Genomic DNA, 20552 nt, shown 5'->3' on the forward strand with positions numbered 1-20552 from the left:
TTTAACCCATGACTTTGTCATTTTCAATGCCTCATCATCACTTTGTGTTCGTGTCTAATCCCTATTACAAGGACACAAGTCCCATTCATCCTCAGCATTTTCTTTTTGGGGGTTTTCCCCCCCTAGAATGATCTCTTCATATTCATGGAAGTATTATATCCAAAACTTGACCGTACAAAATATTTTATTGTTCTCTCTTAATTTATTTATTTTTTCTTCCTTTGTTGGGTTTTCTTTTAAGCTTAATTTTCAGGTAACCTCCTAAGCTTCAACAATTTTACAAACAGGCATATTCAGAGCAAACAGGTAACCTCTCTTCTGCCACTCCTCTATGTCTCTTTCTCCCTCTATATATAATATAATATCTATTTAGTTCCATGTCATCCTGTTTTTTTGGTACCTTCCATTACTATCTAAGAAGATGTATTGTGATAATATACACTAAAAGGATCATGCACGTATACACAAAATCATGGAAGTTATAAAAAGAGAAATTGAGATATGTAGAATGAAAGTAATTGGTAACAAGTGCACATTTGTTTTCCCTCTCATTACATTAACGAATCTTCTCTATACACGTGTCATAAATGAAATCATCAATTTTCTAAATCACAATTTAAAGATCATCCCTGCAAACCAGTTAGCATTTGGTCTACTTATATTTGTCAACAAATAATGTGTGCAATAATATAATTTAGTAGCATTCGAGAGAATGAGTTAAATCAAAGGCAAACTTTCCCACAAAAAAAGAAGAATAAAAAATTGAACTCTCAAATTAATTTACTATGAAATTTCTCTCTTCAATATTTGTTTTGGATATGTAGAAATTAGCAAATTAATATATATAAAGTATAAACTAATGCAAACAGAAGGGTCCTTTTTATAACAAATAGTATAGCCTCGCGGCTATACTCCTTTTAAAGATCATATATTCACGTGGCGCCGAATCGATTGGCGGGCGCTAGGCGGGTTCTTTACTCGGGATTTTTTAACAAAAATGATTATAGCCGATCGGCTATACTGTTCCGCTTGGCGGCGCTAGGCGAGTCCATACAAATAGTATAGCCGCGCGGCTATACTCTGATTTTCTATATATAGCCGCTCGGCGGTAGTATAGCCGAATGGCTATACCGTTCAATTTCAGAGGTCCCTGTACCCGAACTCTTCCCACGTTAGTTTCAGAGGCCCGATTTGACAGGGATTTTTTGGCCAGTCCAAATTCATAAAATATTTTATGGGCTAGACTTTAGTTCATGTTTTCAACCCAACCCAGTTGTATCCAAACCCAAATTATGTTGAACGGAGAAGCCCTACCCATTACTAACAAACAACCCAACGGCACAAGACCGAACGACACAGAACCGTCTTGTCGTCTTCTTCCTCCTCCACCTTCTCGGTTAGTACGATGAATGTGTAAGCCGTCTGTTTACTGCCAGACCCATATTTGCAATTCCAGAGTGATGGGTGTTGGTGGTAAATTCTGGGACTTGCTTAAACCCTACGCCCGGCATGAGGGTTTTGATTTCTTGAGGAACAAGCGGGTTGCCGTCGACCTCTCCTTCTGGCTCGTACAGCATGAAACCGCTATCAAGGACCGTGCACGAAGCCCCCACCTCAGGCTCACCTTCTTCCGTACCATCAATCTCTTCTCCAAGGTTCAGTTTTCTCTCTTTTTTTTGTGTTTTCTGCTTGTTTTCCGAGAAAATGTGAGAAATTCAAAGAGAAAAAAAAAGTTGGGTTTGTGGCTTTTCCGTTATACACATTTTGGGTTTTGGGAATATGAAAGTTGATTCAAGTTGTTTGACAGTGTGAGCTTATTTTAAATTTACTTATATAAACTTCAATGTATAAAGTATGGGAAAAAAACGGAAATTTGATTGAGTTTTTGTGTTTTAAATAAAAAAATTACCTTAACTTGGCCAACTATTTCTTAAGCTCTCTAATTTTTGGTGTTTTATGTAATGCTGTTTTATTTGCTTGACTGAGATAAAGTTACAGCCCTTGAATTGAGAGTGAGCTTAACTATTGGTCAGTGTTTATGCAGTTTGGAGCATTTCCTGTCTTTGTAGTTGATGGAAGTCCGTCACCTCTAAAGTCAGAGGCGAGGATTGCAAGATTCTTTCGTTCTTCTGGTATTGATTCATCAAGTTTGCCTGTGGCTGGCGATGGTGCTTCAGTTGAGAGAAACAGCACATTTACAAAGTATATTCAAGAATGTGTGGTGAGTTGTTTCTGAGGTTATGGTTTGTGATCAGTTTAATAACTGCATTTTGTGTTTGTGCATTGACAAGTAATGTTTTCGAACTTTGGTGCAAACTCTTCTTTTGGTTGCTTTGAAAGTTCTTTTTTATGTCAAGAAAAAGTTTCCATATTTCCCACAAAATTTGTAAGTTCATTCCACTTGAACCCTTATCATCCAAGATTCAAGATTTTAATTATTCAGCTTTTCAAATTGTGGTGGTGATTATATGGAGTAGTCTTACCTTTGACATATTTTCCGCACTTGTTGGCTAACCCTATACGAATGAGATTGTAGTGAATTGCAGTCCTTTTATTTGCTCATGATTTAGTAGCAGACTGAGTGTTCATGCTTATCCATATGCTTTCATTATTTTCCTTTACAACATGTACATCTGAATGAAAATTTGTGACCAGTTTTCTTTTTTTCCTGGTCTGAAAAGTCTATGATCAGTTTAATTCTCTTAGAATCTGTATTATATCTTTGTGAATAATAGATATTTTCTTTTGGTTTGTTGCCGATGCATTTGCATGCTTATCAGTTATTTACTAAAGGTGGTTTAATAGGAACTGCTTGAACTGCTTGGGATGCCTGTAGTAAAAGCAAAAGGAGAGGCTGAAGCACTGTGTGCCCAGTTAGACGCCGAAGGTCATGTAGATGCTTGCATCACATCTGACAGTGATGCATTCCTCTTCGGGGCTAAGTGTGTGATAAAAACCTTTCAATCCAATACCAGAGTAAGTAGTAATGTCTTAGTAAGTTTAACTGTGCCCCAGTTGGGCAATTGATTCTGCTCTTTCATATTAATTTTTTATTCTGCGAACTCATATCTCTTCTCTTGCCATTTCTGTTGCCACCATCTTTTTAGGCCACTCAGAGATTCCTATTCTGTGCAGGAACCATTTGAATATTACTATATGTCAGATATCGAAGCTGGTCTTGGTTTGAAGAGGAAACACTTGATTGCCATCTCTCTTTTGGTCGGAAATGACTATGATTTAAATGGGGTGCAAGGCGTTGGGCTTGATACAGCTCTTCGTTTTTCCCAAACTTTTAGTGAAGATGAGATATTGAATAGGTCAGATACTAAATGGATTCATTCATATATGGCGTTTTTTGGTTTTCTGTTACAAAAGTTATTTTAATTGAAATGTAATTTTTCTGCTCAAACTTTTTAATTAGTTAAGTTTGTATTATAAATTTCGCACAGGTTACATGAAATTGGAAATGGTGATGCTTCTCTCTTGCAAGGTGAAATAAGATCTGTGGATGATAGTGTACCCAGTCCAGATGAGAGCTCATTAAAAAGAAAATTCTCTCATTGTTCCTTTTGTGGGCATCCTGGCAGCAAAAGAACTCATTTCAAGTCTTCCTGTGAATATTGTAGTACCACAATGGGTGAGGGTTGCGTGAAAAAATCAGAGGGTTTCAAATGCAGTTGCTCTTCTTGTGATATGGTACATTTATTTTCCCTTCTGATACCTATCCTTTATAGTGCATTTTTTTGCGTCAACATATCAGGCCCCATCATAAGTCGAATTCAAATAGTCTGTTACAATTTTTGGCAATGTGCTCCATATTGCGTCCTTAAGTATAAGCTTTTAATGGTAATGGCAGGATCGTAAAGAAAAGGAGCAGAAGAAGCAAGATAATTGGCGATTGAAAGTTCTCAGCAAGATTGCACTGGAGCCGAATTTTCCCAATGATGCGATTATTGAAATGTATTTGGGCAACAGCCATGGTTACTTCACTGGTATGTTTTAACGTTCTTCCTAAAACTGGGACAAATAGTATGAATTCTTTTTCAATAGCATGGACTGAATATGACTTTAGAAAATTATGTCTTCTTCAGAAAAGGAGCTTTTTTCTGGCATAAGTTGTTTTGTGAATGTATCTTGTCAATTTCAGTGCACTATAATGTTTTAGAATTCTATGCACAGAAAATGATGGACCCTGCATATCATGGGGAAGTCCAAAAACTGAAATGGTGGTTGATTTCTTGGCTTATCATCAGCTGTGGGAACCATCTTATATTCGCCGGAGGATGCTTCCAATGTTATCAACTATTTTTTTAAGGGAAAAGGCTAAAGATCCTGTAAAAAGTTTGTTATATGGGCAGTATGAGTTCGATTCCATAGACCGCTTGAAAATAAGATATGGGCATCAATTTTATGTGGTCAAGTGGAAAAAATCGCACCTTCTTTGGGTTGTGTCAGTTGCACAGTCCCTCTGGAGGAGTCAGATGTGCAACAAGATAATGTTATGGAAGTTGATGAATCCATTGATCCATTCGATGAGTCTGATGTTCCTACGATTGATATCAACAATGGTTGTTGCTTTTTGTTGACTGATGAAAATACGGACCTTGTCCATGCTGCTTTTCCGGAGGAAGTTGACAGATTTTTGCAGGAGAAGGTGTAATTTCTTTCCCTTTTCATTTCTATGTGTTTTTTGTTTCTCTCTTATTTGTGGTTTCCTTTTCCATCTTGCGTACCTGTTGAAAATTAAGGAAAATCTTGTATGCTTTTGTGCTTAAATCTTGCAGGAACTGAAAGAATTGAAAAGAAGAAAAACTGGGAAGCCAGAAACAGCAGGATCAAGAGGCGTCCAGCTAAATATCACAGAATTCTACCGTTCGGCCAAAGTGTATGAGACAGAACCTGGAGAAATTCTAACCAAAAGACAGAACCTGGAGAAATTCTAACCAAGAAGACAGAAGCTGGAGAAATTCTATCAAGTCAGAGAGCTGAAACTAGCAAAGAAAAGAGAAAACCATCAAGCTCAAATCTCCCCAAGTCTGTAAGACGCCGTCTTTTGTTTGACTAAGGCATTTTCAGATTTTGGGCCTCTTGCTGCTGTTTAGTAGGAAAATTAATTGAAGATGTAAAGTTATCGCCTCCTTCTACCCCTTACTGAGCTTAGCCTGATGTGTAATTTCTGTAATTAAATTTTAGATTTATATAGGGTAGGTGCTGAGCAAAAGTTGCAGGGTTTTGAATCTTCCTTGAGTGAGCAATGCAAGATTTCTAGTGCGTTTATTGTAACATTTTGTATAAAGGTAAATTTGTCATTTTGAGATTTTTTTTTATTTTATGGCTTCAGCAATTTATGGACGGAATCTCAACGTAATGGGTTTTGTGAAAACAATTTGAAATTTCAAAGGGCATTAGTGTAATTTTTGAAACCTCGTACAGTTTTACAAATAACTCAAAGGTGGGGAGGGGGGTGTGTAACGGAAGGTATTAAATGAAACACACATTTTACATGTGAAAGAATTTACAATCTTCTAAACATGGGAAATTCATTAGTGCCCTTGACCTTTTCATTCTATAATTGGCAGTCGTTCGTCAAGATAATTGTCATGCTATATATGCTTTTGACTCTCTTGTAGAAATTATTTGAAAAGCTATGGATGCTCAAACCTATTGCCAACTTATCTGATTTGTAACAATTGCTCTAATACTTTTCTGTCATCAAAAGCCAAATTGTAAGAATAAACACAACTCTTTCTTCTGGTAAGTTACAACACATTGAGCATTTCAAAACACTACAGAGATGATGGGTTATTATTATCTTGTAATTTTTTTTTTTGAAGACTATAACCTCGGTGACGCCATGAACGACGAGAAGGCCATCTCAATTGAATCTGTGAACAGTTCTAGTCCAAGACTTGAAGCTGTCAGTGTTTTGGTTGTTGATGGTGATTCTGCATGTCTTGCAATACTATCAAGAATGCTCTGTAACTTGGGGTATAAGGGTAAACATTTTTATCTTTTTCTTTTTGTTGAATTATTTGGTTTCATTATGGAGTCTTAATTGTTTTTCTTTTCCTGCAACCGCAGTCAAAACCCATTTCATTTTTATATTAACATATAATTAATTAACCATGTAATTCTAATTTCCTTCAGGATTATTATGCTTACCTTGTTTGCCAAGGAAGTTTTAACCATTTGCCACATATGCTATGAGTCTATGACTTCCAAAATTTATTTTTCTCTCCAACTGTTTGCTTTATTTTTCGCAAATACAGTTTTTTTTCTAACAGTTTCCTGCTTTACTCTTGCTAGCAGTTATGACAGCCAAAAGAGCCTATGATGCACTATCCATAGCTCAGAAGAAGGAAGATGAGCTTCATCTTGTGCTGACAGAGGCTCACTTGCCTGACATGGATAAATATGAGCTCTTAGAGAAAATGAAGGCAGTTTCCAAAGTACCAGTTGTTAGTAAGTTCTCAGTTTCAAAAACCCCATTCATGTTATTAGTTTGTACTCACCAGAAAACATTTTATTCATGGAGTTAGGCCTCTCTGATAGCATATGCTGCTGACTTGGTTTCTATTTATTTATGCAGTTATGTCTGATGATGACGATGAGAATACTATGTTGGGTGGGCTGTTTAAAGGAGCTGTATTTTATTTTGTTAAACCACTCACAATCAACAGCCTAAAAAACCTATGGCAGTTTGCATTCATCAAGAACAGAAATCATGTGGTGATAGATCTCACTGAAGAGGAAAGTAGTGTTTATGGTGAATCCCAGCAGAGAATACATCAAATGAGGGCTTGGAGAGTGACTCATTCATGACAAGAGACCGATGGTTGAAAAGAAAAACCCTGAAGGGACATACAAAGATGAGGATAAAGAGAATTCTGATTCAACTTCCCAAAGGAAGTCAAAGATAGTTTGGACCAATGAGCTACATAAGAGATTCTTGCTAGCTGTCAGATTGCTAGGAGTTGATAGTAAGAGCCCTCTTGATATTGGTTTTGTGATGAATTTTTTACTTTACTTGGAGCTATTGAAACTAAGATAGCTAATTTATTTCTTGACTTAGGTGCTCATCCAAAGAAAATACTTCAGCAGATGAATGTCCCTGGACTCAGGAAAGAAAATGTTTCAAGCCATTTACAGGTTTGCTTTTTGTTGTATAGGATTCAGTACCTTTAATGCAGGATTTTCAACTTTATATAAGGATAAACAACTTTTTTGGTCAGTGATTTCTGCAACATTCTTGGTTATCCATTTTTCTTTTTTGAGAGAGAAACATCAACACATTCTTGGCTCTGCACTCCTTTATAAATGTTATTTTTGCAGAAATATCGCCTCTCGTTGAAGCGGGAACAAGAAGCAATCATGAAGGCCAGGGCCAGAGGTCCCAAAAAATCAAAGTTCCCATCACACCAATCTTTATCAACATTAAATTTTCGAGGAGGCTGTTCTCATACCCTGAACCGGTACTCGACCTCAACAGCATATCAACCAAAACGCAGAAGCCATGTTCAGGACCTCAGTAGTCACATGTCTAGACCTTCCCCTGCAGGTTCTGTACGTTTTCCAAGTCAAGTTTACTCAAGTGGACATCCAACTCTAGGCAATGAGTTAAGTTTTCCATCAATGCCATACCATTCAACTTATAAAAATGGGCAACCAACTCTATACAACCAGCTAGATTATACTAATTATCATAATACTAATCACATTGGAAATAGGATCACCAGCAACAAGGAATTGGCTGGCTTTAGACAGGTGGGGAGCTTTGTCAGAAACAGTAATTTTGATGGGAACAAGAACTTCTCTACTTTTGGTGATCATGATCATTCAAATTTAGTAGTTTTCCCAATATTCCTGCATAATTCTACACAACAAGAAGAGCAACAGCAGCAGCAACTTCAACCACAGGTTCTGTTCTCATCACCATTGCAAATGCCTTCTCCGCCGCCACAGCCACAGGAGCAACAAGAAAATGACCTTCTTGGGCAGGAAAGGCAACTTCAACCACAGTTTCTACCATCACCACCATTGCAAATGCCTTCACCATCACCTCTGCCAGCAGCAGCAGAGCAGCAAGGAGAACAAGATGACATTTTTGGGCTTGAAAAACAACTTATGCAGTCACCACAATGGCATATGCCTTCAATGCCTTCAATGCCAGCAGCACCAACAGTACATGAGCAAGAGAAAGATGACATGTTTGGGATTGAAAGTGAAGAAACTGATGACTTATTTGACATTGCAAAAGGCACCACTCAACATATCAATGATGCTGATTTTGTTGATTTATGGTGAGTGGTGATCAAGCGTCTGACTTGTGTTTATGCTCTTGTAAAGTAAGCTTCAATTAAAGGTGGACATCTCCATACATTATTAGATAGAGACTATACGGTATACTCGCTTGTAAGCTCTTTCTCTCATCTCAATGATAAAGGAAGAGGATAAACAAGGAATATATATGAGAAATGTAAGTGGACAAGTTAGTCTTGAAGTAATATACAGCTTTAGTTTTTTGATTTATTATCATGATTAACTTACATTATTATATCTTTGTTTTTTTAATATAAAAAATTAGCGAGAATCGAACCATAAACTTATCCTAATCCTAACACATTAATCCACCCTCTCTCACCACTTGAGCTAAACCCAGAGACCTTTATGTCTTTTAATTGTGAGTGTATTCGAACTTACTAAATAAATTTTCTATGCTATATATACTTGTCAGTAATTAAATTGTCCCATATGTTACTACTCCTGACCCAAAAAAATAATAATTATTTGCATTTAAAATTGATTCGTTATTTGAGTATCATCAGAATATTTTTTAATTTTATTTATTATAAATTCGTCTATTTACTCGATTATAATTTAATGTCTATTTGATTGTTGGTTTAATTAATTTTTAAAAGGATAATCTTCAACGAGGGCACTAAATAATTGTAAGGAGCGACTGAAAAAAATACTGTGGGCCATGTTTATGCATTTTCTATAAATAAATTTCAGTTATTGATCAATTAAAAAGAAATTCAGGTCATTGAAGAAGTTTTATTCATGGTTGTCATATTATTATTGGGATGACTCTCTTTTACAGTTTGAGTCCTTTGTACTCTTTATTCTTATTGATCTAATAAATTGTTATCGCATTTTTATCAAAATACAAATTTTAAAATTTTAATTTGTCAAAGAAAAATGGGTTTACCGCATCCACACCCAAAAAAAAAAAAAAAAAGGCCGTGCAAAATTTTTTGAAATGAGAGGGGAAAACAATATCAAACCCAATTTGTTGCCTGGGGATTGGAATCAAGGACAATATTTAGAATAATCTGGGCTATAAATCGGTATATGTAACTTACCCAAAACAAAATCGGTAAATGTTAAAATATATTCTAAAATAGGCAACTAAAAAAAAAAAAAGGGAAATATTGGACTGGTCACCAATTTTTATTGGGTAGATTACTTGAGGACCAATTAAGATTTTCTCTCTCCGTGTTACATTTTCACTCATACTTTCCTAATCACATATGTCAATCTGATTTCCTTTGGTTACAGAGATTTATTTGGTTTCCTCAAACCGTTTGTATTGGAATTAAAACTTGGTTCATTCCATTATTTAGGGTTGGCATTAACTTGAAGCCCAAACCTTCTATTTCCAACTCACACTAGGATTAAGCAACTATATAACATTAACCCTTTTCACTTGTGTCTCTAAATTTGTTAACGGGTTAGCGCTTTCTTCATCGATAACATTGATGAGAAAGATTAGAGAAGAGAAGATGAGTTTGGTGAGTAAGGTAGGTTTTGTTGATGGCTTGTCCCCTCTCGAGATTTTGTCGGAGACGGTTTGTAGTATATTCAAGGTGCATCAAGAGAAACAAGAGCATTCTTTAGAATCTCCAAAGAAAGGAAGCTCCTCGTACTTCAATTTCTTGAATGATACGTCTAGCCCTAGCAATACTACTCCTGTAAGTATTAATTTCTCTGATTTGCTTTCACATATTCAGTAACTTTTCGTTCTTCTCTTTAGTATTTTTTCTAAGCTATGCAATTATTTCTTCACATTTAATTTAATTTATTTAATTTGTCTCAGAAAAAAGGCAACGGGCCAGTAATGATCACGAGAACAGAGGCGATATTGGAGAGTCCGAGCAGTCATGACGAGGATGATGATGGCCGCCAAGTCCTACTCGTTGATCATGAAGAAGAAAGGTCAGAACTGACTTTTCAATTACAAATTCCAGAGTATGTATTCTCTCTCTCTCTCTCTCTCTCTCTCTCTCTCTCTCTCACAGACTTTCCCTACATTTATAAAGTTAATGATTAATAATGAACTGAATACGTTCATGATTAATTATGCACTGTGCATGCCAATTACTTAATTTGCTGCAAGTTTAATTTCTCACTATGCCTGTTTCTCCTACTTTAGGGGTAGGCCAAAAACAGTTGCAGCGGTTGAAACCAATCAACCAAACTAATTTGAATGGCTTATAGCTAAAACATGTAATCTCGACCCAAATAAAACCAAGTCGTGCACAATAAAATTTGGTTTGATCTATTTAGAAACTAAACTAAACAGCATATATTAAGCTTATTGTGTTTTTCTACACTTGACATTTTTTTTTATGGGTTAATTAACTAATTACGTGTTGTAATTTCTGTCACAGTTTAGTTAAGGAATGTTTTCCACACCCTAAGAAACGAAGGTCTTCATCACCTACTAATATTAATAGCATCATCCTATTTGGACAAAAGATAACAATGAGCATGAGTGGACGTGCTAGCACTAGTGGTAGTAGTATTGAATTTGATCAAATTCATCAAGAGCAGGCAATGATTGTTAAGAATGCTTCTTTGAAAAGAAGATATATTTTTGATGAGGATGATAAAGATTGGGTTGCTGCTCCTGATAAGAAGAAGAAAAAGGTCAAGTTTTCGGTCAACATGAATTCAAGCAAAGGCAAGGGCAAGAACAAAAGTGTACCCGAACCAATTCATGAGTTGCCTGAAGAATTCAAGCAAGTGATATTGGGAAAAATGAATGGGACAAAGCTCCAATTATTGGCACAGAAGAGTTTGTTCGAGGCTGACATAAAGTCAGGCCAAGGTAGGTTGTTGCTGCCTCGAGAGCAAACCACATCAAAGAACCCCAAGAAGTTCCTCAAGAGCAAAGAGAAGGCCAGACTTGACAAATATAAAATGCAGGTTTCATTGATAGATCCCGTGCTTCAGCAAGAAGATATTACCTTGGCGTGGTGGAAGCTATCAAAGAAACCAAAAAAGCGATCCTTTGTGTTGACACATACCTGGAATCACATTGTTAATAAGCATCATCTAGATAAAGATGATTTGGTTCAAGTTTGGTCATTTCGGGCTATTAACCCTAATTTTAAGCATGATGATCTTGATTGTGATTGTGACCGTGATAATAATTGTCGTGATGTTCAGGATTATGACAATGTTGATGATGATCTGAATGACGATGATGGTCAGCTTCATTTGGCGCTTGTTTTGGTTAGGAGAGGTGATCATGTCTTCAAAGAAGAAGGCAACAAAGAAAGTAGTGGAGGACAAGAAGTTGTAGGTGGCAGCATTTGTGGAAGTTGCAGCCCTGAAAATTTTGAGAGCAGCAGCCTTGAAAAAATTGGTAGCAGCAGTCCCAAAGTTCGGTGAAAAAAGATCAAGAGACTTTTAATCAAGACTCTTTTATATAATAGATTTTTGTAAATTTGTTTAGAATGAGCTATTCGTAGCTACAACTAGCTAAATTTGGTATTTGCAGTATAATTAAGAAATTAACTAACTAGCTTTGTATGTAATAGTGATGAGATTATGAACGGATCCATGTACTACGCGTACAATTTGTAGAATTAGCAATTGACAATGGGAAATGTTTCATAAGAAAAGCCCCAAAGAAGGCACCAGAGAACTTACTAAAAGCCCCAGGCTCAAAAGACCTTCCAACAAACTAGGAAGGAAAATAAGGATTATAAATAAAAATATTTACAACCCCAACAGTGAACACTGAACAACAGACATGAACTCACCACCTCTTCTTCTTCTTCAGCAATCTCTCCCGCCAATATCCCCCACTGAAAATCTAATTCAACTGAAATCTCCACTCACGGTGCACATAGCACACCCGGCGCACGAACACCTGCATCATCATCATCATCACTTTGTTATATAAGAGCTTGCTCTGGTAAAACAACAAGAAGAGTAGGAAGAGGAGGAAGAGGAAACCCAGATGACTACCATGCCACTCTCACTGCTCTCAACTCCAAAGGCCGCTTCCCTAGAAAATCCCTCGGCCAGGTTTTTCACTTCCTCTCTCTCTCTCTCTCTCTCTCTCTCTCTCTCTCTCTCTCTCTCTCTCTCTCTCTCTCTCTCTCTTAATAATTTTCCCTTTTTTCTCTTTGTTTTTTTTATGTTTCAAATTCTGTGTTCTTGTGTAGGTTCTTAGACAATGTGTAGAAGATAGTATGTGGGTTTGGTTCCAATTATGTTTCTGTAAAGTTTGTTTTCCAAAATTTAGTTAGAAATGGTAAGCAGCCTCGGGTTATTTTCTGAATGATTTGGTTTTGAATTTTCTTAGTTCGTTTAATTTGTGTGTATTTCAGCATTATATGTTGGATTCTGAGATCAACGAGCAGCTCACTGCTGCGGCTAATGTTGGAGAAGGTGATGTGGTGCTAGAAATTGGGCCAGGAACAGGTTCTTTGACTAATGTGCTTATTAGTGCCGGTGCATTTGTTCTCGCAATCGAAAAGGTTTCTGTGTGTGTTTCTTCTTGGTTATCCAATTAGAATCCTGGGTCTTTGAATTTGAAGCCCTGCAAGAAGAGTGGTATTTGTTCAAATTTGACAAATTGCTTTTAGTATTGTACACTGATTTGTAGAATTTTTTATGCGCTTTAGGATCCACACATGGCTACTCTTGTGAGTGAAAGATTTTCAGAGACTGAACGGTTCAAGGTAAACCACATTTTGGTCATATTTTGCTCTGTCTTATGCTACCAAGAAATGAGCTCTTCTTTAGCATTCTGACAAACTTGGTAGTGATATCACTGATATGTTTCTAAAAGTGCTTTGCCTTTGGAGCAACATCTTTGGATTCTGAACAGGATGGAATTGAAGTTTTTATGCGCTTTATGAATCATTGTTTTTATTTTTGTAATCTGTAGGTTTTGAAAGAGGACTTTGTCAAATGTCACATTCACTCTCATATGTCATCATTGTTGGCAAGTATAGAGCCATCCAGTGCAGATTCAAGATATGCGAAAGTAAGTACCCTTCTTGGTTGATTAAAATGAATTTGACTTCGTAATGAGATGCATGCTAATTTCACAACATTCCGTGATCAAATGGAAACACTTGGTCTTTTCTCCATTTTACAAATATCCTAAAATATGGCCTATTTGAGTTTCTGATTGCAGGTAGTCGCTAATATACCCTTTAATATAAGTACAGATGTTGTCAAACAACTTCTTCCAATGGGTGACATCTTTTCTGAAGTAGTACTCTTACTCCAGGTTGGCATTATTCTATTGATCTATAATTCTAATTGTTTCAGGTTATGTAATTACATTATGTAGCCCTGTATTAATAATCCTTTCATGATTGGTAATGTTATCTGGATTGTATATCTCATTCAAGCATAGCCTGAAGCTAACACCTTAATAGGGTAGGGAAAGGGATAGAGAGAGAGTATGAATTTGAATCTTTAATGAGTAGAGCAAATCGAACTAGATCACTAGTAATTTATGGATCTGATATGATTCATAATTTGATTCCTTCATCACGATAATGGTAAAATTATTTCAGGAGGAGACAGCTTTGCGGCTGGTGGAATCATCTTTGCGAACATCTGAGTACCGGCCCATCAATATCTTCGTCAATTTCTATTCAGGTATCTCTATGTTTGGAATTAATTTGGTATTTATCCTCTACAAACCAGAACCTATGAGAAAAGGGTGATAACTTTTATATGGTGAAAGATTCAGATGAGTTGCAGCCTGATAAACTTTTATGCCAGTGAGATGCAAGTGTATATACTTCTGTTCCTTTTTTGTTTTTCTGACCTGGGTTCTGTTTTTCATTTTCCTTTTCAGATCCTCAATTCATATGTAAGGTTCCAAGGACAAAATTCTTTCCTCAGCCTAACGTAAGAATTTGTAATCCCATTTGGGAAAATATATGCCTTCTAACACTGTCAATATTACTTGTTTGAATGAGTTGAAAAAATAGCAGTACAGTTTTTTTGGAAGTTAAACCAAAATAGTAACTAGCCACAAATTCAGATTGAGCTGATATTGCGTGTGTTGCAGGTTGATGCTGCTGTGGTTAAATTTAAGCTGAAGCAACCTGCACACTACCCCTCAGTTTCCTCAACTAAAAGCTTCTTCTCAATGGTTGTTCCAATTTCCATAAATCAATATCAATCATTTTAGATTATCATTAGTATTACAGATTTTCATTGCAAAAACCCTGTAAATGGACGCAAGCAGCAGATGCTGCATTTTCAACCTGATTAATATCTGACACACAGTAGTGGGGATATTAGGTTTGACCCACGGTGTCTTTACGTAAAAAAATTTGGTCAATCTTCTTGTTATTCTCACTCAATTCTTCCATTAGTACATCTCTCCAGAAATACGTAAGTTATGATTTGAGAACTCTCCCAAGTGTAGATGATTTCATTGCCAGAAAGACCAATTAGGACACTGCCTTTCCTTTGGGCTGTCATTATAAGATGCCTTGTTTGTATTTTGATACAGGTAAATTCTGCTTTTAATGGGAAACGTAAGATGTTGAGGAGATCACTTCAGCACATATGCACGCCCATGGAGATTGAAAATGCTTTGGGAAACGTTGGTCGTCCTGCCACGGTATTGATTGCTATTTCTCTGCGTACCAATTATGTTGGAAAAGGGTTATATAAGCTCCTGCCTCTGGAAATTCAGTCTACTAACTGTTTTGTTCTTATTGTTCTTTTGCAGTCAAGACCAGAAGAGCTATCCATGGATGATTTTGTGAAGTTGCATAATTTGATTGTGAAAGCATGACATTTGTGGTTTCTCTAGAAGGCCGATACATTTCACACACATGCAAGCCGGTTCTACCATACTAGTTGCAGCAAATCTCATTCAAACAGCGACCGCAACAATTTGTAGAGAAAGCTGGACAAAATTCCATAGAAGTGTTTCCTGCAAGAGCAAATTGGAAAGGAAATGGATCATTGGCGGACTTGTTCTTCAAAAAATGGTTTTTAGGGCCCTTAGCAGTATGATACAAGCAGAAGCAGCAGCATTTTTTGCCTATAAAGCAATGATTTGTGCATACATTTGTATCCCATTAATATTACCAAATTGTAATCCAGTAACGAAAGTAAAGAACAAAGAAAATTGAGTTGCTAGTTATTATGTGTTGAATAATTTCTTTGTTTCCTGGTGCTTGAATTTGAGGTTGAAGGGCGAAGAAATTATTTATACTTTCCTAAGGCCTCGGAGGTCCTCGACATACCAATATCACAAACAAGAGTGCAAGTTTAACTAATTTTTTACAACAATGCAAATTTTGGTAGGTGAACAAACTTTTGGCATGTTGAATTAAACTTTTGGCATTAGATGAAGAAATTCTATTCGGAACTATTATATGTCCAAGGTCCAATATTGAAATAATTTCAGAGGTTTTCCTTGTCAACAAACTATTCGAAATGCCTCGTTATCGGCAAATATGAAACTCTCTGTTTACGTGCTTCTCTTTCCATTTTATTAAGAAGATCATGATTTACAGATAGTTGCTTAGCCATACCATTCTTACAACATATAATAGCACGAGAACTGCCGACATTGGCTACCACCAGCATCCACTCGTCATGGTCGTTCATTAATATTGCCGTAACAGCACTTGAAGCCGATATCTACCTCAAATCTCTCTCCACAAGGTTATTGTTGGTTATAACTTATAAGATATCCTCTCCTCACTGCATATGCAGTGGATAACCAGAATTCAGGCTCCGCTATGATATTCTTAAAGAGATAAGACTGCAAGTATTCTTGATGATGCACCATTTTCTTTGGTACGAGTATGTGATGATGAATCTTTACTTAATTCAATTTTATGTTTTGGATTAGGGACCACCTAACCCAACTTTTTCCTTCATCTCGTGGAGAATTTTATCAATTCTTGAATGTTGTAGGGAAAATACTGTCTTCACTAGAATCAGAAGCAAGAGAAGAGAAAATCTGGGGAGGATGTAGAGAGAAATGAAGAGGGTCATGATCATCATCTTCCACAGATACTGATAGAGTAAGCACAGTGATAGTCATAGACATTATCCATGCAAGTCTACCAATAGCAATTATTTCCATAGCTCAAATCTTAGTTCAGATTTCCAAAGTCATTAGAAAAACACAATCTAAAAGGAAAATCTGTTTTATATTAAAAAACAAGAAAATTTTATGTTCAATTAATTCTTTCTCAACTAATTAGGAGGAACTTTAAGTTTTCGGTGCCAATAGCAGTACTGATTGGATAAACCATTAAATTAAATTGAGATCATTTTCTATATAAATTGGAACTAATCTTAGCAGCTTTTAGCTAAGGCCAGCGGCTGTATATGTAATATTTTGTTGGATGTAAAGAGCTATTTCCAACAATGACATTATGGTAATAAATTCAGCAAGTGTACTTCACACACAAGTGACTTTTTACAAGTTTTAGAAAGAAAAAAAAATGTCAAGTAACTTCTGGTTTTTCATTTTGGCTATATGGTATGTTTCATTCAGATCAAGTATCCTATGGATAGGCCAGCCAAGGCCAAACGATCAATATATAAACGTAAAGTAATCATTAAACAATCCAAAATCTTGAGGTTTTCCCCCTTCAAATGTTAAAAGGTCAAAATTCATACAATTATACCTCAGCAATGCGACGGTCAGCAAGAAAATACAGAGAAAATCATAAGAAAATGCAAATCACTACCATAAGGAAAACCAAAGAGAATCATCATGAGCCGTTTTTCAAATTGGTTTTACTTTGCAACGTCCTATACTATGAACGAGGCACAGCCGGCCTTGACTTTTAAGTGGCCTTGGATCAGAAATTAAAATGAGGCACCTTTCCCTTTTTCTTGTTAAATCACAATTTAACAAGAAAAAAACTATGCACATGTACTTTCCTTATGGCCTAAATATGTTAGTTGCATTAAACTAAACAAAGAGTAGTACATGAATCATAAAGATAAGCCACGGCATAGATTATATCCGACTTCATTTCAGCTGCTCGGGCCAAGGATGAGACTTCTCAGTTAACAACTAGATTTTCTGTTATGAAGATAAGCAAGTGTAGCAGAAAAAAAAACTAAGGAAGTTGAAGTTATAATATGTAGAACATTTATCTCATATAACTTTTGAAGCTTCTGTTATGATGAACTACTAGTCATGCAACAATGAATACCAAATTTATATTTTCATATGACTAATTTACTTTAATGATCATGTAAGAACAAACAATAGCAACACATGAAAATGCACATTCAGAAATAATCTGATTACTGTAGCCGACTCAAGCAAGAACGATATAACACTAAGCGACAAAAGTTTTATTCACCTTCCTCAAATCGCTATGACTAGAAACCCCTTCAAACTGTAGTTCATCAACAGGTGCGCCTGTTCCATGTGCTGTACTTTCAAGTCTAAAGGCTTGAATTTCATACCTTGACTGAAAGAGACCTATATATAGCAGAAGAGAAAACACAATCAGTCTTTTAACCAAACACTTTTCCTACATGATGTAATATTGGCCACTGACTTCCTTTCTTCATTGAAATAAAATACAAAATTAAAAGAAGCAAACTTATAAATGGTAACCTGGCTTTGCAAAAACTTTACAGTGACCTTATTACAGGAAAACTACTCCCCTATTTATCTTGCTTGACACTGCAGCATTGAAAACAGATACTATTTTCATTTGCTTTAGCAGCAATCACTTGGAGACTAAACTTCATGCATGAATTCAAGAGATAAATGATCAAGGAACACTAGTTTTTGTGATGTTATTGTAAAAGAGTACTGTATCTAGTCATATTAGTTAATGGAAGAAGGTTACGCATATAGCAAGGCTGGGATCATTACCTTGCTCGATAATGATATCAATCACCAAGGAAAGGGGTGCATCCTTCTCAATTGACATAACAGAACAAATTCTATCAAAACTTTAACCAAATACTGGTTAACAACAAATGATTGAAATTGAGCTGATAAATCTTGTGCTGCAGGTTGATGCTGCTGTTGTTAAACTAAGCTGAAGCAACCTGGCCACTACCCCAGTTTCCTCCACTAAAAGCTTATTCTCAACCAGTATTTAAATTTCGATATTCAAGAACAAGATCATGCTCCTTGGAATATATTACAGAATTTCATGCATGAACAAAAAAAGAAGTTCCTGTCATGAAGCAAGCAACACAACTACTGCTGTCTCAACTGCATTAACATCTAAAACACAGCAGTGGGGGTTTTAGCAGTCATTCTCCAACAATACATCAGTTAAGATTTCATTCCTAGCAAGATCAACAAGAAACTCCCTTTTTACCATCAGTCATAATAGCATGCCAGGGTTGTATATTGACACAATACATTCTGCTTTTAACAGGAAACGTAAGATGTTCTGCTAACTTTCTTGCAACGTTTTTGCAGTCAAGGCTAGAAGAGCTATCCAGGGATGATTTTTTCGATTGAATAATTTGATTGTTAAAGTATAACAACATATAGAGCAAGCCTGTTCTACCACACGAGTTGTAGCATATTTCATTCAAACACGATAAAATATAGAGCAAGCTGGAAAATTTTCATTATATTGTTCTAGGAAAAGAACTTATCGTTGGTGGACTAGTTCCTAACAGGATCATTTGAACCATAAACCACGTTTTTTTAGCTCAGACAATGATTATGACTTGTGCATTGCATAATGCTGCAAAGTCATCCAAACTTATCACTTGTGCCTTTGTGTTAGTTATAACTAAGAACCCAATAAGAGAGTTACCCGAATTAAAGTTTATGCACAGATATTGAAAATTAGAACAATTTTTCTCATTGAACATGATACTAATATTTTTCTATAAATCAAAAAAAATCCATAATAATCAAATCCACAATGTATGCATCTCTGAAATACTATTCTTTTCCATGTCACACACCATAACATAAATAAAACCCTAAGCCAAACCTTAAGGAAACAAACAATATCAACAAAAACTCACTGTGTCCATTTCTTGCAAACCCATCCATCATCACAGTGCAAATGCAAAACAGAACTCCTCTGTTTTCCCCTGCTTTCCCCTGTTTCACCCAACTCACCCATGAAACTGGTACACAAGCTCCAAAGCCCTCAGCTTAGACTCATGAGGGTCAAAACCCTTCACACTCCCAACAAACCCATCACCATTCAGCCGCCTATCCTCTACCACGGCAGCAGCAGAAGGCGAAAGCCGCCTTTTCGGCCGCTTGTTCTTAATGAAGCAATCCCTCATCTGCTCCTCAACCATATCAATTGTTGCGGCCCTGGAATTCCCTTCTCCAACGCCATCATCAAAATCATCATCTTCCCCGTCCCCAACTTGCATTGGCTCGTTGCCGGTGGCGGAGGAGAGAGAGTTCTGCGGTTGGAGTTGGGGGAATTGGGGTGTGGAGAGAAAATTTGAGAGGTGGTGGTGGGCTTGGTGGAGAGAAGAGTAGATATGGAGAACGTATGTGGGGTCAGAGATGGTGGGGAGCTGTTTGGCCATGTGGGTTGCTTGTTCTAGGGAGAGAATAAGGTCTGCTAATGGTGGTGGTGGTGGTTGAGGCTCTGGTTCTGCCTCTACCATGGATTCCATTGAAGAAGTCTCAATCTTTTGAATGATTTAATATCAGTACAAATCAATCTGTTGGTTTTTAAAAAATAAAATACAATTTAATGAGGACAATCTGTTGGCTTTAACTGGAATTGATGATTGCTGTTTCTGCTTCTCTCAAAAGCTGTTTGCTTTTCTGGAGCGTGTGTGGCTTCTTGGCTTATTTGCTTATTGGGCTTCAGTCTTCAGAGGGGGAAGATTCTTATTAGAATCAGACTGCGTTTGAGTCTGTAGTTCTTCCATGACTGGTTGGTTCTGTTTTTGATCTCTTGTTACTTTCCACTTCGCGGTCATTGTTGTCCAGAGTGGTTTTTTTTTTTTCTCCAATATTTTATTTTAGTTTGAGACAAATTCTTAAACAATTTTGTTAGCAACCAAACGTTTCTTCCTAAAAATTTGTTCACCTTTTTTTTTTTTTTTTTCTCCGACACCAAAATTTGAACTTCATACATTAGTATAATATAGCACTTTCTTTTTTAGGCCAACCTTCAGCTAGCCTAAACCCTTTGATTAGAGCCCAACTATGCTAATGTACCTGCAATTATATCCAAAGAGCCCGTGAAGGTATAATTGCAATTCAATCTTCTTCCATTCTTCCATTTCAAGTTCACAAAAAACACCAGTATGAGTTTTGGCAAGTTAGGGCAAGTGTGCTC

At 36.5% G+C, this 20552-nt stretch overlaps 4 protein-coding genes across 6 annotated transcripts; 3 read left to right on the top strand and 1 right to left on the bottom strand.

The window, feature by feature from the left end:
- The first annotated feature begins 1341 nt into the window (after positions 1 to 1341).
- On the top strand, positions 1342 to 5162 carry LOC103331966 (5'-3' exonuclease family protein). Its single transcript, XM_089053431.1, is given in 10 exon segments — positions 1342 to 1655; positions 2045 to 2221; positions 2806 to 2976; positions 3136 to 3317; positions 3450 to 3696; positions 3857 to 3992; positions 4180 to 4428; positions 4431 to 4654; positions 4785 to 4928; positions 4973 to 5162. Coding segments are annotated over 10 exon segments (1869 nt in total). The 5' UTR covers positions 1342 to 1409; the 3' UTR covers positions 5066 to 5162.
- A 692-nt stretch (positions 5163 to 5854) lies between these two features.
- Positions 5855 to 8453, top strand: LOC148917259 (two-component response regulator ORR26-like). Its single transcript, XM_089053427.1, is given in 6 exon segments — positions 5855 to 5996; positions 6310 to 6462; positions 6590 to 6835; positions 6870 to 6980; positions 7073 to 7149; positions 7333 to 8453. Coding segments are annotated over 6 exon segments (1701 nt in total). The 3' UTR covers positions 8305 to 8453.
- A 3493-nt stretch (positions 8454 to 11946) lies between these two features.
- Positions 11947 to 15407, top strand: PFC1 (Ribosomal RNA adenine dimethylase family protein). Of its 2 annotated transcripts, XM_089053104.1 has the most exons (11): positions 11988 to 12318; positions 12459 to 12547; positions 12624 to 12773; positions 12921 to 12977; positions 13187 to 13285; positions 13439 to 13534; positions 13827 to 13911; positions 14114 to 14166; positions 14330 to 14413; positions 14780 to 14890; positions 15002 to 15407. In XM_089053104.1, exons 2-11 carry the CDS (start codon positions 12545 to 12547, stop codon positions 15065 to 15067), a joined length of 804 nt encoding a protein of 267 aa, XP_088909230.1. In that variant the 5' UTR covers positions 11988 to 12318; positions 12459 to 12544; the 3' UTR covers positions 15068 to 15407. The 2 variants fall into 2 exon arrangements, with proteins under 2 accessions (XP_008232873.2, XP_088909230.1); XM_008234651.3 differs by lacking the exon at positions 12459 to 12547 and having other exon boundaries at positions 11947 to 12318.
- Positions 15408 to 15711: 304 nt separating this feature from the next.
- On the bottom strand, positions 15712 to 20488 carry LOC103331968 (AP2-like ethylene-responsive transcription factor SNZ). Of its 2 annotated transcripts, XM_089053107.1 has the most exons (3): positions 19264 to 20488; positions 17616 to 17737; positions 15712 to 16249 (listed from the first exon to the last, which is right to left on the bottom strand). In XM_089053107.1, the coding sequence occupies exon 1, from the start codon at positions 19876 to 19878 to the stop codon at positions 19357 to 19359; it is 522 nt and encodes a 173-aa protein (XP_088909233.1). In that variant the 5' UTR covers positions 19879 to 20488; the 3' UTR covers positions 15712 to 16249; positions 17616 to 17737; positions 19264 to 19356. The 2 variants fall into 2 exon arrangements, with proteins under 2 accessions (XP_088909233.1, XP_088909232.1); XM_089053106.1 differs by lacking the exon at positions 15712 to 16249 and having other exon boundaries at positions 16857 to 17737.
- Positions 20489 to 20552: the final 64 nt, after the last annotated feature.

This window comes from Prunus mume, linkage group LG5 (genome assembly GCF_029339155.1).
Source record: "Prunus mume cultivar Tortuosa linkage group LG5, ASM2933915v1, whole genome shotgun sequence".
Taxonomy (NCBI): domain Eukaryota; kingdom Viridiplantae; phylum Streptophyta; class Magnoliopsida; order Rosales; family Rosaceae; genus Prunus; species Prunus mume.